This window comes from Leptodactylus fuscus, chromosome 1 (assembly GCF_031893055.1).
Source record: "Leptodactylus fuscus isolate aLepFus1 chromosome 1, aLepFus1.hap2, whole genome shotgun sequence".
NCBI classification, from domain to species: domain Eukaryota; kingdom Metazoa; phylum Chordata; class Amphibia; order Anura; family Leptodactylidae; genus Leptodactylus; species Leptodactylus fuscus.
The window spans coordinates 37,557,616-37,576,897 of record NC_134265.1 but is presented as its reverse complement, the minus strand read 5'-3'; the positions used below and the strand labels follow the sequence as shown (position 1 = coordinate 37,576,897).

Genomic DNA, 19,282 nt, shown 5'->3' with positions numbered 1-19,282 from the left:
TTGCACTGTTATGGGGCTTTCGGGGACAATGTTATAGGGGTGTGATGGTATTTACAGGTTATCCCCAATCCTGATAACTGATCGGTGGGGGGGCTGACTGCTGGGGCCCCCACCATTCACAAGAGCTGGGGTCCTGTCTGCGCCAGGGGAATGGACTTCTCAAGAGAAGCTGGGTATCTCTGGGTCACATGGGTCCACCTGGTTTCGGGATCAATGGTGGTCCCAGGGGTCGTATCTCCACTGACCCCTCAGCTTGTGGGTACCTGTAAATACCAGACCCCCCCCCCCTCTAATGGAGTATTCCAGTCATACAGGACCCCAGTGACCCCCCCCCCCACCAGTCACTGAGCTAGTGACTGGTGGGGGTGCTTATGGATACTGTAATTCATGTAAGCTGCCACAAGGGGCGCCTGATTAGAGTGTAAGCTCATAGTGACACGTCTGTACAGACACATTATGTGGCTCCCCCATAGGCTTCATGCACATAGGCCCAGCCACACACGGCCATGCCTAATCACTTAGAACACTGATCTATGGCTGCTGCGGTGATTGACAGGCGCCTCAGCCAATCAGCTGCGGCCAGATAACAGCTTCCTCCAACCACAGAATTTGCTTCTACTGCCTTTCGTATTAAAAACCTCACTTAGCCACGCCTCTTTATATTATTTTCATCCAATCAGCGCCCGCAGAGCCCCTGTTGCTAGGCAGCTCTCTCTCGGTGAAGTAAGTACCGGAGCATTCAGCCAATGGAAGGGGGTCACCAGGTAGAACGCGTGGGGCGGGCTTTTTATCACGTGATTTTTTCCTCGTCCCCGCCTTCCGATCTTTGGCAACGGCTGATTGGCCACGATAGCTAGGCGCATGCGCGTTTGTTGTGAATGACGCAGCTCTTTGCCGTGCCGCAAGCTCCTCCCCCCACCGCAGTCAGTCACACAGTGAGAGACACCGGGCGCCCAACGTTCACAGCTAGCGTGTACCGGAGTCAGGGGGCGGAGCAGCCAGCACGAGCGAGAATCCCGGGACTCGTCACCATCCAGCTCATCAGCGGCGGCGGGGCGCACGGCCCGGACACTGAGGATGGCTTCCGGATCAGAGTAAGTGAGGGGCGCCGGTAGGCCGCGGTGGTCAGCGCCGAGGAGGGGAGGCCGGGGCCTGTTCTACTGACTCATCCTGGGGAGGGGGTTAGGCTAGGCCTCGTTCTCCTCTGTGCTCGGGCCGGCTCCTGTGCGGCCTAGCTCTCCCGGTCATCTCTATCCGGCTCCCTGCATCCTGCTGTGTCATGCAGGCCCGAGCCTCACGGGGCCCTAACAGACGGGGCCTCAGCCGGCCTGTGAGGGGAAAGGCCCCCTAGTGGATATAGATGGGGACCCTCGGGGGCCACACAGCACATTGTGGGGGAGGGGTGGTAGTCTTTGTATGCTAGTCCTACCTATAGGCCATAACTCCATACATTACATACACAGCCACAATATGTAGGTCATAGAGACTGAGGGAGGTGCCCATGTGATACCATTGTCTGCCATGTTATACCCACAGTCCCTCAGCACCATTGTCTGTCTGTGATTACAGTCCCTCAGCACCATTCTCTGCCAGTGATTGTCATGTTGTATCCACCGTCCACCATTGTCTGCCAGTCTGTGCCATGCTATACTCGCTGTCCCTCAGCACCATTGTCTGCCAGTCAGTGTCAGGTTATACCCGCTGTCCCTCAGCACCATTCTCTGCCAGTCAGTACCTTATTGTATCCACTGTCCACCATTGTCTGCCAGTCAGTGCCATGTTATACCCGTAGTCCATCAGGACCATTGTCTGCCAGTAAGTGCAGTGTGTGACCCACCGTGCCTCACTGCCAGTCTGTGCCATGCTGTACTCCCCGCCATGTTATACCTGCCCTCCCTCACAACCAGTCATTGCCATATGGTTCCCACCACCCGTTAGGTAAATCTCGCTGGCTGTACTCGGGGACAGGCAGGAAGTTCAGTCCTCCACTGGATCCTGCTGTACAGGAAGTCAGATCTGATCTCTTGGATGGGATTGGTCACTGATCTGTTTTGGCTTCCTGTGTCATTGTATCTGCCCATTCATTGTGTGTCATGGTTACACATACTCCTTGGTGATGCACTATCCCATGTAGGCAGTAGGGGGCACCAAACCTGCACATGGGGGAAACACTCTGCACATTGTATTTATAGGGAAATGATTCATCCCCTCTACATATAGGACAGGGGATACTTTTTTAACAAGTTTGGGCTTAACCAGTGAGACCGCTACTGATTCAGAGATGTTTTCACCCCTGTTGAAAATTTAGCGGTGGGTACAAAACACGCGCTGCTGTTCGATTCACTTGAATGGGAGCACCTAAGATAGTCGGGTGATTTGGTTATTTACGACTCTCTCATTGAAGTGAGTATAGCTTTGAAATGGGGTGGCAGCCTGCATTCTGCATCCGCAACGTAAATGAAACACCCTACTATCCCAATCAGTAGGGGGCGCTGTAGTTAGATCCCCATTAGAGATGAGCAAGTAGTATTTGATCGAATACCTCCCCTGTATAGTTATTGGTGTACTCGCTCGAGTACCACGCGGTAAACGCAGTTAAAGTTCGATTCCCCACCACCACCACCTTCCCTGGGGCTTTTTTACACCAATAACTATGGCGGGGAGGTATTCGATGGAATATACTCGCTCATCTCTAGTCCCCACCAATCAGCCACTTCTATGAATAGGGGGTACATTATTTTTAGTCTGAGACCCCATGTTGCGGAAACGCAGCCTTTTTGTTCCAGATTTTACACTTCTACCTTCTGCTCAATCCTCTCCTGACTTTGACTGAAAAAACACAGCAAAATCTGCAACAAAAAGACTGTTTCCGCATTGTGTGGCCTCAGCCTTAATGGGATTGTCCAGGCAAAATTGGACAACCCCTTTAACTTTTAAATCAGCCGGAGAGGCAGGGAAAGAAAATTCCAATTCACCTGTCCCTGATGCTGCGGTGTCCTCCCGGCGTGTCCCGGTTCTTCTTCTCCGGTGGCTTCTCCTGGAATCTCTTCTTGAATTCTGCTGATTGTCCTCCAGTCACATGACCAATCAGCGCCCTTAGCAGGCCTCAGGAAGAGACCCATGATGTCACTACCTGTGACATCATACGCCCTTCACTAATTGGCCTCAGTGGTCACATGACTGCTGAGGCCAATCAGCGGCTTCAGTGGAATTCTGGAAGAGACCTGTGGAGCAGAAGGACCGGAACACCCTGTGGGGACACCGGAGCATCGGGGACAGGTGAATATGATTTTTTTTTTTTTTTCGCTGTCCCCAGTTGATTTAAAGGTTAAAGCGTGTCCATTTTTTCCTGGACAACCACCTTAAGTAGGTTTTCTGGTTTTCACACCCCACCGGTCATTTGCTGGTGACATATCTGAAGGATAGTTTATCAACATGTAAACAAAACCGAACACATGAAGTTTTTGATGCAGTTTTTTTCAGCCGGACATAGATCCAACAGGAGATGCAAGCAGACCATGCTTCAGCTCAGTCCCTTTGAAATGAGTGGGGCTGAGTTGCAGTACCAAGCACAACCACTATAAAATGTCCAGCGCTGTCCCTGGTAAGCAGCAAAAAGGCCAAAGCAATCATTATTATAGTCCTGGACACCCTCTTTAATAGCAGATGAGTTGAGGGGGGTCTGACAATCGTGTCATTGCAAATCGGCTATTTTCATCCTAACTCTGTACATAGTTAATATATATCAGCTCATTGGCAGTGCCAGCTGTTGAGCCCCCACGAATCTGCCATTGCTAACTTATCCTAAGGATAGGCCATCGAAGTGAACTCTTGGACAACCCCTTGAAATGTGTTCAAGGCCTTTCAACATCCTGACTGAGGAACCTTTGGACAGGATAGTGTTAACACCAGCGTGACTAAGCCATTCTCATGACACATTGGCCAGCTGTCCATGTTGTCCCACTTTATAGCCCTTCTTTATTCAGAGTGAGGGGGAGGAGTCACAGTTCACAGGCCCCTCCCCTAAGGCTCTTAAGAGGATATTACACAGACTAATAAAAAAATCTGAACTAAAAAATAGTCCAGTCCCTGAACATTTCTAGGTCCCTTCTGCTAACTTGGCATTTAAGGTCATGTGATGTCAGCGGGGATCAGTATATGGCCAGATGTCTTTGACCAGTAGTGAGTATAGGAAGCCATTGGTTCCATTAAGTTTCCCAGCAGGACTTTCAGGCTTTTGTTACAACACCACAATCTGGTCACTCCATGGCCACTGTCTTATCCAGTCTGTATGAGGAGAGGGACAGTATAAAGATCATGGCGGCTGAGGCAGAGACATCCCCATATGATCGCAGTGTGTGGAAAGACGTGTGTCCGCAGGCATTACAAGGGGGGGGGTTCACTTATATTCAATGATGTTTGATCAGACCCCTAATAGACAGCCGGCACCTCTGATGTACCTGTGTGAGACTCCGGTTATTGGGATGGATTTTTAGCTCCGCCATGTTTCCAGTCACTGACAGCAAGCCGGTGTCTGTGAGAAGATAGTGTGCAGGTTTGTATGTACAGTGTCACACGCACCCCTCCCTGGCTCTGCTCTAAGGCCTATTCCTATTGTAGATAGTCATGAAATCCACAGAATGATCCAGAAATGTCTAAGATGGGATGGTACTCTTAAAGGGATGCTCTAGTTATAGGCCAGTGCTAGGAAGTCTCCTATAACAATAGAAGTGATACTTCTCTGGTCCTACTGTAATAATGTGCCTGTATACACCGCCTCATGTGCTGTATACCGCTAAGGCTGTACGGTTATGTGGTTTATATGGACAGCCAAGAAGGTGTCATTTCTGTGGGACCAGCATGGCGGCGGGGGAGAAAACGCTGTGTCACTTCTTTTGTAGTGTGTGGCATTTTCTAGTGTGAAGACATTTATTTTAGAACTAGGAAGACCCCTTTAATAACCTGCGATAACTACGGGCAACATGGACGTAAAGGTTAGATAAGTGACAACCCTTATACACAGGTACCTCAGCTCAGTGAGACAGTGGAGTTCACACCTCTTAAGAACCAACATGTCCGACCCTTAATTGTGTTTCATCAGAGGAGAGCCATGAGGCCCTGAGATGGCTGAGGGGACCTGCTGAAATTCAGGAGTTTGGTTGGCATCTGTCTGTGTATGGCCAGGTTATATCTGAGATTTCCATACAACTGTCCTTCCTTGTGCTTTATTTCACATATTCTTGAGCTTCTTGCTGTGTCATCTCCTTGCACTGCCCTCCTTTGTGCTGTCCCAGTATTGCGGGCTGTGTATTGTGGCCTCTCAGGTTACGCTGCAGGGTGGAGGATGACTGTGCCATGTAACGTCCCCCATCCTCATCGCCCGCCCGGGAGTGGCCATAGTATTGCTGCGTCTGCTCAGGCTTCACTTTCATTTCCTTCAAGAAACTATAAGAAACACAACTAAACCTCTCCTTCCCCATTCCACTCCACCTTAAAGGGATATTCCCACGTACAGTAACCATTTTTAAATTTGTAAATAATTAAAAGTTAAACATTTTGGCTAATATAAGTAATAAACATTTTGCAGAGTTTTAAAGATTTTCTCTAAATATCTTGTGGTCACAGTCTGTTCTCTTGTTCGGTTGCCAGTGGCTACGACTAGAGATGAGCGAGTACTGTTGGGATCAGCCGACCCGAACAGCACGCTCCATCGAAATGAATGGATGCACCTGGTACTTCCGCTTTGACGGCGGCCGGCCGCTTAACCCCCCGCGTGCCGGCTACGTCCATTCATTTCTATGCGAGCGTGCTGTTCGGATAAGCTGATCCGAACAGTACTCGCTCATCTCTAGATACGACCATGAATGCAGGAACTTTCTAAGGTCAGAAAATCAGCCATGTTGTCCTTATTGTGGCCGAGATATCTTCTAATACTTGTAGTGTCCCTGGCTGATGACCGACACAATAAGAAAATCATGACAAGTCCCAGACCATAGAAAGTTTCTGCATTTGTGGTCGTATCCATTGGCAACTGAGCAAGACAATGGACGGTCGCCACTAAGATGATTCAAGAAAATCTGTAAAAGTCTGCAAGATGTATAACTACTTCTATTTGTAAAAATGTATAACTTTGAATTATCTTCAAATCTAGATATGATTATGTACATGGGAATACCCCTTTAAGCCAAGTAAATCTACCTTTGAAAGGGCAGACAAAGCAAAGGTCATCCCGCGCCCCCCCCCCCCCCCCCCCCCCCCGGACTTGCTGACTGTTTCTTTTCTTTATTACAAGCTGGCGTTATTGCTCTGTCCCCCGCTGTGTGGTCAGATTGGACAAGTGACATCACCACCTTGTCCATACATCCATCCTCACTATGCAGACTGCCGCGTTGTTCTGTGGATATATATATATATATATATATATATATATATATATATTATATACAGGTTGTTACTCTGCTACTCTCTTTGGCTGCACACAATCCCTGATACCCACATATATTCACCATCCCAGTGTCACTCCATGTGAGCAGCCATCTTATCTTGAATTTCCGTATGCCTCTGTAGCTTCCTGTGCTGCTGATACATCAGTGTATTACGTAATAGTCACCTGTGAGCACATGACTGTGTAATATGGAGGTTATTAGAGCCTCCGAGGTCTGATGCAACCATAGAGCAACCTGTGCCTGGGAAAGGAAGTAAAATAATCTGGCGCCATATGTACAGCCATCCTGGAGTACAGCTTATTATACCTCCGAGGATGCTGCTTGGCTCTCTGGCTCTCTCAGTATGGTATATAGCGTCACTGCTTACTCAGCCCCCGCCCCATTCAAGGTTCTTATCACTGCAGTCGTATGGTGAGGAGGGGCAGGGAGGGTTTGGGACCCCTGGTCCGGTGATCAATACACGTCCTAACACTCAGACTTTTATACCATATCCACGTCCATTGTGAAAATAGAATAGAAAACCTCTGCCAAAGTCAGGAGCCAGAAGCCTATAAGTAGTATTGACTACTAGGGCCTGGCAGTCGTCCATCCTACTAAGTGCATATTAAAGCCGGTTCCCATGGGACGTCCACCAAGGAAAGTCAGTCGCTGCAAAATCTCTCTACGGCTGGAGACGCTAAGTGGGACTTTATTAAGACTGGCGTTTCCTCTGCCAATCTATATTCGTTCCCCTGCTGGTGCTCAATGCTTCCGAATTATTAAAGGGGTTTTCTGGCTTCAAGTAATTTCTTCATCAGTATATGATCTCTTGGTGTTGTGACACCCGGACCCTGCACGAATCAGTTGTTGGAACGGCCTCTGAGTCACAGAAGGTGGTAGTGGACTGGGGAGCGTGTGCAAGTAATAAGATCAGCCCTGCACCCGCTCCCAGATCACTAACAGCTTCCGATACCCACTGGCTGCTGATCTGTAAGGGGGTCGGACCCAAAAGATCACATACCTGTGACCTATTCCGTGGATAGGACATCAGTATAAATAAATCATTTCCAGCCAGAAAATCCCTTTAAGAGACTCCAACCTCTCAATAATTCTGGCACATTTTCTGAGGTCCCATGTACCAAAATTGAAATGTCCGCCAGTTATCCACTTGTGTAGATTTGAGGTATAATTCTTGGCAATTTTCTGGCCTTCCTTGAAGTATAAAGTGTTGAGCCGGAGCCCAATCCACCGACCCCTTTACAGATATCACAGCGGGGTCGGACAGACACAGTGAAGATCCTCAAATTAATTTAAAAAAAAAATCTAGTGATTGATTCCTATGAAAGTAAGTAAGTACCAACAGACGTGATGTTACTTCCTGAGAGTAAGGTAGCCATGACCACCCCTTTAATGTGAAGCTCAGATTTGGGGCCGCCCTCGGTAATTGTGATATTGCTTGGTTTGCAGTTATTAGGATTGGTTAGGACAAGGCGCCCACTTACTGCCTCCTGTGTTATATCTGCAGGGTCCTCCCCTCGTAACGCAGGCCATTCTAATATTATATTGGCTGTGCCGGAGACTCCACGAGAGTGTCAGTCTCTTCCATTCCATTGAGTTGAATTCTTATCTCGCTTGTTCTTTCTTCCTTACAGATCTAAAGGCGATGACTTGTCCACTGCAATTCTTAAGCAGAAGAGCCGACCAAACCGGTTGATTGTAGATGAAGCGATCAATGAAGACAACAGCGTGGTCTCCCTGTCCCAGGTACGTGGTAGTATGTCGTATCATCCACCACTAGATCTACAGCCAGCCTATTAGTAACCCCGTAAATTCAGTGGTGTACAAGTCAAGAATTCCTGTTGTCCAAAACTGATTGCTGTTTACCCAGGCACAAAGCTACAGAAAATATTGGTGCGTTATCGGTAAACTGGTCACTTTCCCATCTGTATTATCAGACCCCCCCTCTCCTTGTAGGTTGGTATGATAAGGCATTGCTGTATATGTACTTATCTAGTGTATAACTGTAGATTCACTCTTACAGGGCAAAATGGACGAACTTCAGCTGTTCCGAGGGGACACTGTACTTCTGAAGGGAAAGAAGAGGAGAGAAGCCGTGTGCATTGTCCTGTCTGATGACACCTGCTCGGACGAGAAGATCCGTATGAACAGGGTTGTACGTAATAACCTGCGGGTGCGGCTTGGAGATGTAATAAGGTAAGCTGGATGAGCTCTGCTGACTGCCATCTGCTCATTGTTTGGTTTCCCTGGCTGTATAGGCTCACTTTTTTTTGTCTTTTAAAGGGGTTTTCTAACATTAAGATATTGATAACTTATCTTTAGGATAGATCATCAGTATCAAATTGGTTAAAGAGGCTGCAGCGTTTGTATAAGTGCTACGGCTGAGCTGTACACTATGGCTGAGCCCAAATGGAAGTTTGAGACTTGACTTCCACCCATTTGTGTTTTCTGGTCCCTTGTTATCATGCGTTTCCTTGTGCCAGGTAGTCCCTACCCAGTGTATACCAAACAAATGCTGACATTAGCCATTTTTACCTTTATATGAGTTTGGTCAGTAGAACGGGGGGAGCTCTAACCCCCACATTCTGAAGGGATCGGTGGTTGGACAATGTGCACTGCACTCCATTCATTTCAGTCGAAGTGTCTGAGATAGCTGAGCGCTGAATTTCAGCTTTCTCCAAGGCTCAAATTAAAATAAAGCGGTCAGACCCCCACACATCAATAATCATATGTATAGGGGATAACTTGTTTTCGTAGGAAAACTCCTTTAAGGTGCAAGTTTATTGTCCTTGATAGATCCTTCTTTAGACTTTACAGTGACCGGGCACAACCTCGTGTGGCTGCCACACTCTGTGCCCAGTTAGAAGGTCACCGGTGTCATGGCCGGGGTATTTATGGCTGCTGACCCCTGTGCTGCCCTTCTCACTGAAGACAGGCAGGTTCAGTATACACAGGGCAGTCCTGTTGTAATATTTGCTGGAGGAGGATACTATGGGGAATTTCTGGGACTTTTTAGTGCATTTTTCTGCTTACTTTTTATAGCCATACAGACAAGTGTAGTCCGGTCTCAGCTTGTGAGGTGGAAGGATTTGCGATATATACTCTTGTATACAGCTCTTTCTTTCTGTCACTCATAAACCTTCATCACAGACAATTTATTAACAGAACAAGAAAAAAAAAGCCCTAACAACACGGGTGCATAAAACTACCTGGTACTGCAATAACAGGGTGAAAGTCTGCGGCAAGACCACGTCACACATGCAGAAGGCACGGGGAATTATATCTGCTGTGCAGCTGCATTTACAGTTTTGCTGGTCAGCAGGCTTGTTGTTGGACATTCCCCTTCAAGGGTTTCACCACTGATCACATATTGTTGACCTATTTTAATTCTAGGTCATCCATATGTGTGTCCCATTGTACTGATCTGGCTGAGGCTACTGCTGTGATCGAGCTGCTTTCCTCCTATACAAGTAGCAGGCGCAGGGTTACTGCAGCTCTGCACGGATCACACGACTACAGCAATGGCTTCCTGGAGGCAGCTGGATCAGCTGATCGGTGCAGGTGGAGCACGAAACCCCTTTAACAGTATAGAATAGGGGGGTGGGGGGTGGTGATAGTTTTGCTGTCATCATATGACTGGTACAGTGCCTGGCATAAAGACCACCCACACACACCAGGGTGAGCTCAGCATGTGAGTGCCACAAAGGTTACTTATTGTGTGTCTATGGGTGTTCTTTTTGTGCAGTATTCAGCCATGTCCAGATGTGAAGTACGGCAAACGGATCCATGTCTTGCCTATAGATGACACCGTGGAGGGCATCACGGGCAATCTGTTTGAAGTCTATCTGAAGCCTTATTTCCTGGAAGCTTACAGGCCCATCAGAAAAGGTATTGTATATGTTCAGCCTCACCCCTATGCCCAGGCTGTTGTCCTTCTCCTGGTTCTGCTGTCACAATGCTCAGTTGTCCTTGTAACAGCAGCATTGTTAATGGCTCTGCTGCAGCTTTTCCTCCATGATTGTAGACCATGCAGAGGGTCCGCAGCACTCCAGCCTTGCCGCATCTGATGTCCACTCTCATAGGTGGTAGCATCAGCCATGGCATATGTTGTATTTACCTTGGCTACCTTGTACAATAAAACTCAGGCGTGCAGCTTTAATGACCACAGTTCTGCTGACACGTTCCTTTTAACACTCTTAAGATGCTTTTTACAAGACTGTCTCGAAACGTTGATCTTATTAATGCGCTCACTTCCTGGCTGGCCTCTCTTATTCTGTCGCCACATAGCCAGGCGACTTTTATACAACGTTCTTCCTGGAGTTTTATATGTACTAATAGAGTGTAATTGTTGTGTAATGTACAAGATGATTATGTGAAAGGCCGGGCATATAGTGAGATGGTCTGATGGTTCTGCAAGAGTGAAAATACTGCTTTTTTTTTGAGTATTTTTTGCCGAGGAGGAGTACGCAGCTGACTGCAATGGAAGTAAATAATACGTAGGTGTAATAATACCAAGGGGTCATTGCTTACACAGGAAACGTTTACTAGACATGTCCTCCATATATACTCTGACCATGAGCCTTAGTGCTGTGTAATACAGTGGCAACACAACAGTCATGGCACTCAGTTTCTGACTTGCAGAAGTTTATTACCCGCTGAATGTTTAGATACTGACTCTGCCGGTGTCTTCCTACAGGTGACATTTTCCTTGTGCGCGGTGGCATGCGTGCAGTGGAGTTCAAGGTGGTGGAGACGGATCCCAGCCCATATTGTATTGTGGCCCCAGATACTGTAATCCACTGTGAAGGAGAGCCTATTAAACGGGAGGTAGGATCCCATAGCAGTTAATATAACATCAGACAGCTCTTGTACTTTATCCGTTGTGCGTTACATAATTCATTTGTTTCACCAGGACGAGGAGGAGTCTCTGAATGAAGTGGGTTACGATGACATCGGGGGCTGCAGGAAGCAGTTGGCTCAGATCAAGGAGATGGTGGAGCTGCCGCTCAGACACCCGGCCCTCTTCAAGGCTATTGGTGTGAAGGTAATTTCTGAGGCTCTGGCGGGATGTGTGGAGACGACATGTGGTATATAGGGTCTCTGCTGACATGTCTTTCTTATCATACAGCCACCTCGTGGTATTTTGCTGTACGGACCCCCAGGAACTGGAAAAACCCTCATTGCTCGAGCTGTCGCTAATGAAACCGGTGCATTCTTCTTCCTCATTAATGGTGAGATCTTCCGTTCCTTCTTGATGGGAAAGTTCATTGTAGATTCAGACATTTTCTGTTCGTGTTCAGCACCTGCTACAACAACTATTAAAGGGATTTGTGCAGTCTATTCCGATATCCCTATAGTTTACTACAATCCACTTGTGTTATTGCTCCAATCCGTTGTGCTGATTCTCTGACTGTCCTATTTTATATCACAGCCAGTTAAGATGAGTCCTCGCCTTTTGAGGGTGAGGGCTCTGCTACTTTTTGGCAGCACCATATTTCTATTCTTATTTCCCCTAATCTAAATTAATATCCATTTGACCGTCACTGTAATATATACCTGGAATATCATGTCACATGACTAATGAAATAACCGTTCGTGCATTCAGGTCCTGAGATTATGAGCAAATTGGCCGGTGAATCAGAGAGCAACTTGCGCAAAGCCTTTGAAGAAGCTGAGAAGAATGCCCCCGCCATTATCTTCATTGATGAACTGGACGCCATTGCCCCTAAGAGAGAGAAGGTATGCTTTGTGCCAGCTAACATGTTTATCAGGTTCATTGGTAATGGAATTACTGGAAGTAACTCATTTTCTTTCTCATCTCCGTAGACACACGGAGAAGTTGAGCGCAGAATTGTGTCCCAGCTGCTAACACTTATGGACGGCTTGAAACAAAGGGCGCACGTCATTGTCATGGCTGCCACTAACCGACCCAACAGCATAGACCCAGCACTTAGACGTTTCGGTAAGTCCTTTGTGAGAATTGTGGCTTTAGAAGGATGGGCAGGATGGTGAGATGCCAACCATAGTCTGATCCCATGCATTGCTGATCATATGGGATCTTTTTTCTAGGCCGTTTTGACAGAGAGGTGGACATTGGCATCCCTGATGCTACCGGGAGACTGGAAATTCTACAAATTCACACAAAGAACATGAAGCTGGCAGATGATGTTGATCTAGAACAGGTAGGAAATATTCCTTGATCGGTTGGATAGGCGACCTTACGGTGCAAGTTATATTACATAGGAGGGTCCTTGACATGTAAACTTGTCAGGTCCGAGAGTATTTTGCGTCCTTCATGTGTAATGATTCCCACTCTTGCCATGTAGGTAGCTAATGAGACTCATGGTCATGTTGGTGCTGATCTGGCTGCCCTGTGCTCAGAGGCCGCTCTCCAAGCTATCCGCAAGAAGATGGACCTCATCGACTTGGAGGATGAAACTATAGATGCTGAAGTAATGAACTCCTTGGCTGTCACTATGGATGACTTCAGGGTATGGAAGAATCTGCACATTTTTATCTGTCTTATGTTGTACAGTTTTGTCCTTGGTTCTAAAAGTAACAAGTCCTTTAATGTCTTGTAGTGGGCACTTAGTCAGAGCAATCCATCGGCGCTGCGTGAGACGGTGGTGGAAGTGCCGCAGGTCACCTGGGAAGACATCGGAGGTTTGGAAGATGTTAAGAGGGAATTGCAGGAGCTGGTACAGGTAAGTGATCCAGTCTTCAGCAATGGTTTCTTTGTGCATGCGGCCCAACACTTAGGTCAGTGATTAATTGTCTATGGTTAGTTGTCAGTGTGTGTGTGGGGGGGTCACATAGTCTTATCCGCATTACAGGTAAGGGTAAGAAGTGCAGCCTTATTCCTCTAATGCGTGTTCTTTGTTATTTCAGTATCCTGTGGAACATCCAGACAAGTTCTTGAAGTTCGGCATGACCCCATCTAAAGGTGTGCTGTTCTACGGGCCACCTGGATGTGGTAAGACCTTGTTAGCCAAGGCTATTGCCAATGAATGCCAGGCCAACTTCATCTCCATCAAAGGCCCTGAGCTGCTCACTATGTGGTTTGGAGAGTCTGAAGCCAACGTCAGAGAGATCTTTGATAAGGTAAGAGCTTGTGACGGGATATTTGTCCTCTTACAGGAGTTTTCTGGCCACCCTCTCCATATTAATGTTTGTTTCTTGTGCCACAGGCTCGGCAGGCCGCTCCCTGTGTTCTCTTCTTTGATGAATTGGACTCCATCGCCAAGGCCCGTGGGGGTAACATTGGTGACGGTGGTGGAGCTGCCGACAGAGTCATCAACCAGATCCTGACTGAGATGGATGGAATGTCTACCAAAAAGAATGTCTTCATCATTGGAGCCACCAACAGACCTGACATCATTGACCCAGCCATTCTGCGTCCTGGACGTCTGGACCAGCTCATCTACATCCCCCTGCCAGACGAGAAGTCCCGCATTGCTATCCTTAAGGCCAACCTGAGGAAGTCTCCAGTGGCCAAAGTGCGTGCCTGTCCAGATGTGGCTTTGTCGTATTTCTATAGATTTTATTATTCCCTCATCCTCCTCTTTAACTTCTATCTTACAGGATGTGGATCTTGACTTCTTGGCTAAGATGACAAATGGTTTCTCTGGTGCTGACCTGACTGAGATCTGTCAGCGGGCTTGTAAGCTGGCCATTCGGGAATCCATTGAGAATGAAATCAGAAGAGAGCGGGAGAGGCAGACAAACCCTTCTGCCATGGTACGGGGATTCGCTCGTAGATCAGCACTTTTGTTTCATGGCAATTGTTCTGTGTCTGATCAGTTTATTCTGTCTGCCCCCCACAGGAGGTGGAAGAAGATGACCCTGTACCTGAGATCCGCAGGGATCACTTTGAGGAAGCCATGCGTTTTGCCCGCCGTTCTGTCAGCGACAATGACATCAGAAAATATGAAATGTTCGCACAGACTTTGCAGCAGAGTCGCGGCTTTGGCAGTTTCAGGTAATTTGGGCGGAGTAACTGTTGTAAAGAGAGCGAATACCTCACACTTGAAAATATGGGAGCCAGATTAGATTTAAGGGGGATTTTATTGGACTTCTAACTTTGGAGGCAGTGCTGTGCGCCCTCCGAATGTCTCTGATCTACGCCATAGATTAACAGATCTGTTCCTCCCTTAGATTTCCTTCTGGAGGCCAAGGAGGAGCCGGTCCTAGTCAAGGTGCAGGAGGGGGAGCTGGTGGAAGCCACTTTACTGAAGAAGAAGACGACCTCTATGGCTAGATGAGCCTTTGATGCCGTCTTGAATTGTACAGCATTGAAATTCCTACGTTAATGGACACTCTGCTTTTCATTCCTCAGTCAGAACAGCGTAGCTGCACACCCCACTCCTGGTTTTTTGTTTTGTTACCTGGGTGTGAGAAGACGGGCGCCGGGTCTCTCAGGATACAGGCCAACTCTTTCTTTCTTCTCTCCACCTCCCCGTAGAGTGCTGGCGGGGGCTCACATGGCGTTCCTGTGGCACTCGCAGCACCCGGAGCCAGACATGTATTTTTGTTGCTTGACGTTCCAACTCTTGTATTCTCTGGTCAAGATCTTACAACTCTCTAGACCTGTGGACAAAGCCGAACCTGTTAACCGTTTATTGGCCACTGTGGTCAGGCTACAAATACTGCCCTCTGGCTTTTAAAGGGTTAATTATTCCTACGGGGTGCGCAGAAGGAGATTCAAGCAACAAACGCATGTTTGGGAAATGACGTAACACTATTACGAGTGTCTAGATGGCTGCGGACAAGAACGCGCAGTGGGGTTTTTTTTATGTTGGTATTGGGCATAATGTTATTGGATTATAAAAAAAACAAAAAACGCAGGTTGACGTCTAACGTGAGAATAAACTGACTGATCACTGAGATTCCTGTCTCGTCTCTTTATTTTCTGCTGTGCTGCCAGTTATCGGGTATTCCTTGGTAAATTGCTCTAAGGGGATGTTCACACGAGACTGATTGATTGGTTCCAAACTAAAAAAAAAATGTATTTATGTATTTTATGTAGATTATGAGCCCCATATAGGGATCACAATGTAGATTTTTTTCCTATCAGTATGTCTTTGTAGAATGGGAGGAAATCCATGCAAACACAGGGAGAACATACAAACTCCTTGCAGATGTTGTTCCTGGTGGGATTCGAACCCAGGACTCCAGCACTACAAGACTGCAGTGATAACCCCTGAGCTACGGTGTTGCCCCCTCAAACTAAAAAACTTTGTGCAGTGTGTATTGAGTCTGCAACAATTGTTACCTGTAAATTCACCCTCAGCCCCCTTGTTTACAACGGTGCTGTCCAGGTTCTTCCCATATAACACAATGACCCATTCATTTGTCAGCCCACGACCGTGTATTATATGGTCCCATGTCCGGGCCACAACATTCAGGGCAGGTCCCATTTTGCTGCCTTGCTTCTGCAACTCCTATTCATTGAATGAATGGGGCCGTAGAAGTATGGGTGGCACACAGATAGCATCCAAGTGCCGGCGGCCCGCACACCGTAGTATGCAAGGGGCCTAAAGCTTCCTGCGTACGGGGTGAAAATACAAGCTGGAAACTATGGTCTGTACACCGAGCACAATTCCTGGCTGGAATCTAGGATCTTAACTAATCTGCAGTGCCCTGTCCTATACTTTATACAGCAGGGACTGCTATCTTTGGTCTCTGGAGCGGCCATTATAAGTACATGTATTATAAAGACATGACAGTATAGGATAGTATTGTAGTAATATAGGATAGTATTGGTTGAAGGGGGCACCAAAACCGTACAATTGTCAAAATGGAAACCTCATGCATAGACAAAGGCTCCTAAGGATTAGAGGTCTACACTGTACATCCTACCCTAATAATCTCCATAGCCGCACATGTAATAGCGCCGTACACTGACTGACTCTGGTCATTCACCAGCCTTGGGGTGGGCCTGAGAGTCCGGTAGGTCGGCAGGCATAGGTAGATGGGTATTAATGCACAAGGTCACTCCCCCATGCACATTAAGGTCTTCCCCCATTAGACATCACTGGGTGCTTTGTGGTAGTTGGCTTGCCAATGCCAGGTGACATGGCTACAATATTAGATTGTCATATGGCTTATTCTACCAATTACACCATTAATAATTTCGAGGAATGTAATTATAGTCTATAGCACTGTAGGCGATGCTCAAAGGTTAGGAGGATGGCGCCCACGGCCATCTGTCCTGTGGGGTCCACCTAAAAGTGTATCCACCTTGGTGCTTGCCCATAGATGAGAGTCTAAGGGGTAGAACCGTCTCCTATTAACCATTTAAGGCTTGTGCATAGGATATGCCATACACATTTCTGATGGGAATAGCCATGCAGTTACACCCCCATCTAGCGGCCTCCATGCCTGACTTTCCACTAGTCGGCAGAGTTTGTGCCGCCATATGGATATGAGTAAGGTCAGACTGATGTAAGCGCTTACTGATCACTCCTGGTCCTACAGGGTTAGTAGTAACCTGTTCAGGTCCTCAGTGTCAGCAGATTGACCAATAGAAAATCAGCGGCCTCACCCCTTTTCTCCTCTCCCCCACCTGTAGCTTGGTGCTCGCTGCTTTTAGGGTGTGATGCCAGGGTCAGATTTTTGCATGCAGTTTTGCACTTGGCTTAGGCTTTTAAAAAGCTGTAGTCAGTAGCCCAGTGTTATTCATTTATCTACCACATGGAGGTGCTATTGTGTCATGGGTACATGTAGTGCAGCCGAACAGGGACTTCCTGCAGATCTCTGCTGCTGGACTGGTTAAACTATTGTTTTCGAACACAAAATCTCTACCAGGCCCATCAACTATAAAGCACCGTTTAAAGGACTGGTCTTCGCAACTTAGACCTCTGATCACAGGAGCCTACACGCTAACCACATGGCTTCAAGGGCCCCCTCAGGACAGTCCTGCATTTAGAGTGATGTCCCGGGCAGTGGGTCCAGGATGCCCTGACTTATCCGCCTCCTCCAGGCACAGATGAGTATAATGGTGACGCAGGAGACCCCCGCTTACTGCTTTACCATTCAGCCCCTGCCTTTACTCCTGTCTCAGGACCAATAGGTGTGATGTAGTGATGTCACTTACATGGTGACTGCTGATCCCTGAAGACTCCGGGACGGACCAGGCACAGGGAAAGGTTAGTATAAGGGTAATATTGTATGGAGCCACTGAGATGGCATTATAATTTAGGTGGGTCCAGTATGTCCAAGTGGTGGTGATTGGGGGGAGGGCACTTCTGAAACCTTTATACTGGGCCCACCAAAACACTAAAACAGCCTTGAGCCCCCATACATTCATAGATAACTATTCATGGCCACTAGATGTCAGTGTAATATCATACAGTCTGGTTGCTGTAGTTGGCTGTGTCCACACACGACATATATATATATATATATATATATATATATATATAATACTGTGTGCAGGGGCCACTATGGGGCATAATAGTGTGTGCAGGGGCCACTATGGGGCCACTACGGTCGGTCAGTCGACCGACCGACCCCGCCGCATTAATATGCCCCATAGTGGCCCCTGCACACAGTATTATACCCCATAGTGGCCCCTGCACACACTATTATGCCCCATAGTGGCCCCTGCACACACTATTATGCCCCATAGTGGCCCCTGCACACACTATTATGCCCCATAGTGGCCCCTGCACAAAGTATTATGCCCCATAGTGGCCCCTGCACAAAGTATTATGCCCCATAGTGGCCCCTGCACACACTATTATGCCCCATAGTGGCCCCTGCACACAGTATAATGCCCCATAGTGGCCCCTGCACACAGTATAATGCCCCATAGTGGCCCCTGCACACAGTATTATGCCCCATAGTGGCCCCTGCACACAGTATTATGCGCCATAATGAACACCCATGAACAATTATAATACTTTTCAGACCCCAGAGTATAATAATCAGAGACTCGGGGGAATACCAACATAAAAAACAGACTATTACTTACCTATCTCCTGCTCCGCTGCAGTCTTCGGTGGTGTCGACCTACTTTAATGATGTACTCACGTCACATGACCTAGGACGCAGGCCCGGGTCATGTGGCGTCAGGGACGTCGCACATCTAGGCCCGAATCCTGCCCGGAGCGTGGAAAGGTAAGCAACACGTTTATTATGTTCCTTTACATTTCCGGGGCCTCCGATCATTATACTCGGGGAAGACCCCTGAGTATAATAATAGTGTTTGTGGGGCCCACAGTGTCACTTACCGATCCCAGCCCCTGCCAGGATCGGTAAGGAAATAGGGCCCGCTACTGGCTGACATAACTCCAGCCAGTAACAGCCTATTAAAAAAAAGAAAAAAACCGCAGGGGTAGCGGCTGTCGTCGGGCCCCTAATGTCCCGGGCAGCGCCGCACCTCCCATGAAGCCACCGCTTCAGGCGGCGCTATGTCAGTGCCCCAGGGAGGGCGGCATTTTTGCTAACCTAAGCCAGTCCAGGACAAGCTGTCCTGGACTGGCTTAGCATGGAGCGGTGGTTTGGGGAGGCCACTGGAGCAGCGCTGCTCCAGCAGCCTCCCCTCACGCTCAGGCAGAGAGCAGGCAGTCTCCGGGCCTGCTCTCTGCCGGCGAACAGCGCTAAGCCCCGCCCCTTCGATTCACCACGCCCCCTCCATTCAGCCACACACCCGCTCCACCCCCTCCCCAGCAGGGGGGGGGGCAGCCTTCTGTAGTTCGCCTCGGGCGGCGAAAGGGGAAAGTTCACCCCTGGTCCCGGGCCCTTTGGAAGCCGCTCCCCCTGCTAGACAGCAGCCATAGCTCTACTTCCCTCTTCCAGAATGCTGTGAGGCCTAGATCATATCTGCCTTCGGTAAT

At 48.0% G+C, this 19,282-nt stretch overlaps 1 protein-coding gene across 1 annotated transcript; it reads left to right on the top strand.

Moving 5' to 3' along the window:
- The first annotated feature begins 892 nt into the window (after positions 1–892).
- VCP (valosin containing protein) lies at positions 893–15,328 on the top strand. The gene is made up of 17 exons (XM_075269623.1): positions 893–1,094; positions 8,078–8,189; positions 8,467–8,639; positions 10,189–10,331; positions 11,140–11,270; positions 11,356–11,487; positions 11,572–11,674; positions 12,049–12,182; positions 12,270–12,405; positions 12,513–12,625; positions 12,770–12,934; positions 13,025–13,147; positions 13,332–13,544; positions 13,631–13,939; positions 14,025–14,180; positions 14,267–14,421; positions 14,598–15,328. Exons 1-17 carry the CDS (start codon positions 1,078–1,080, stop codon positions 14,698–14,700), a joined length of 2,418 nt encoding a protein of 805 aa, XP_075125724.1. The 5' UTR covers positions 893–1,077; the 3' UTR covers positions 14,701–15,328.
- The last annotated feature ends 3,954 nt before the right edge of the window (positions 15,329–19,282 follow it).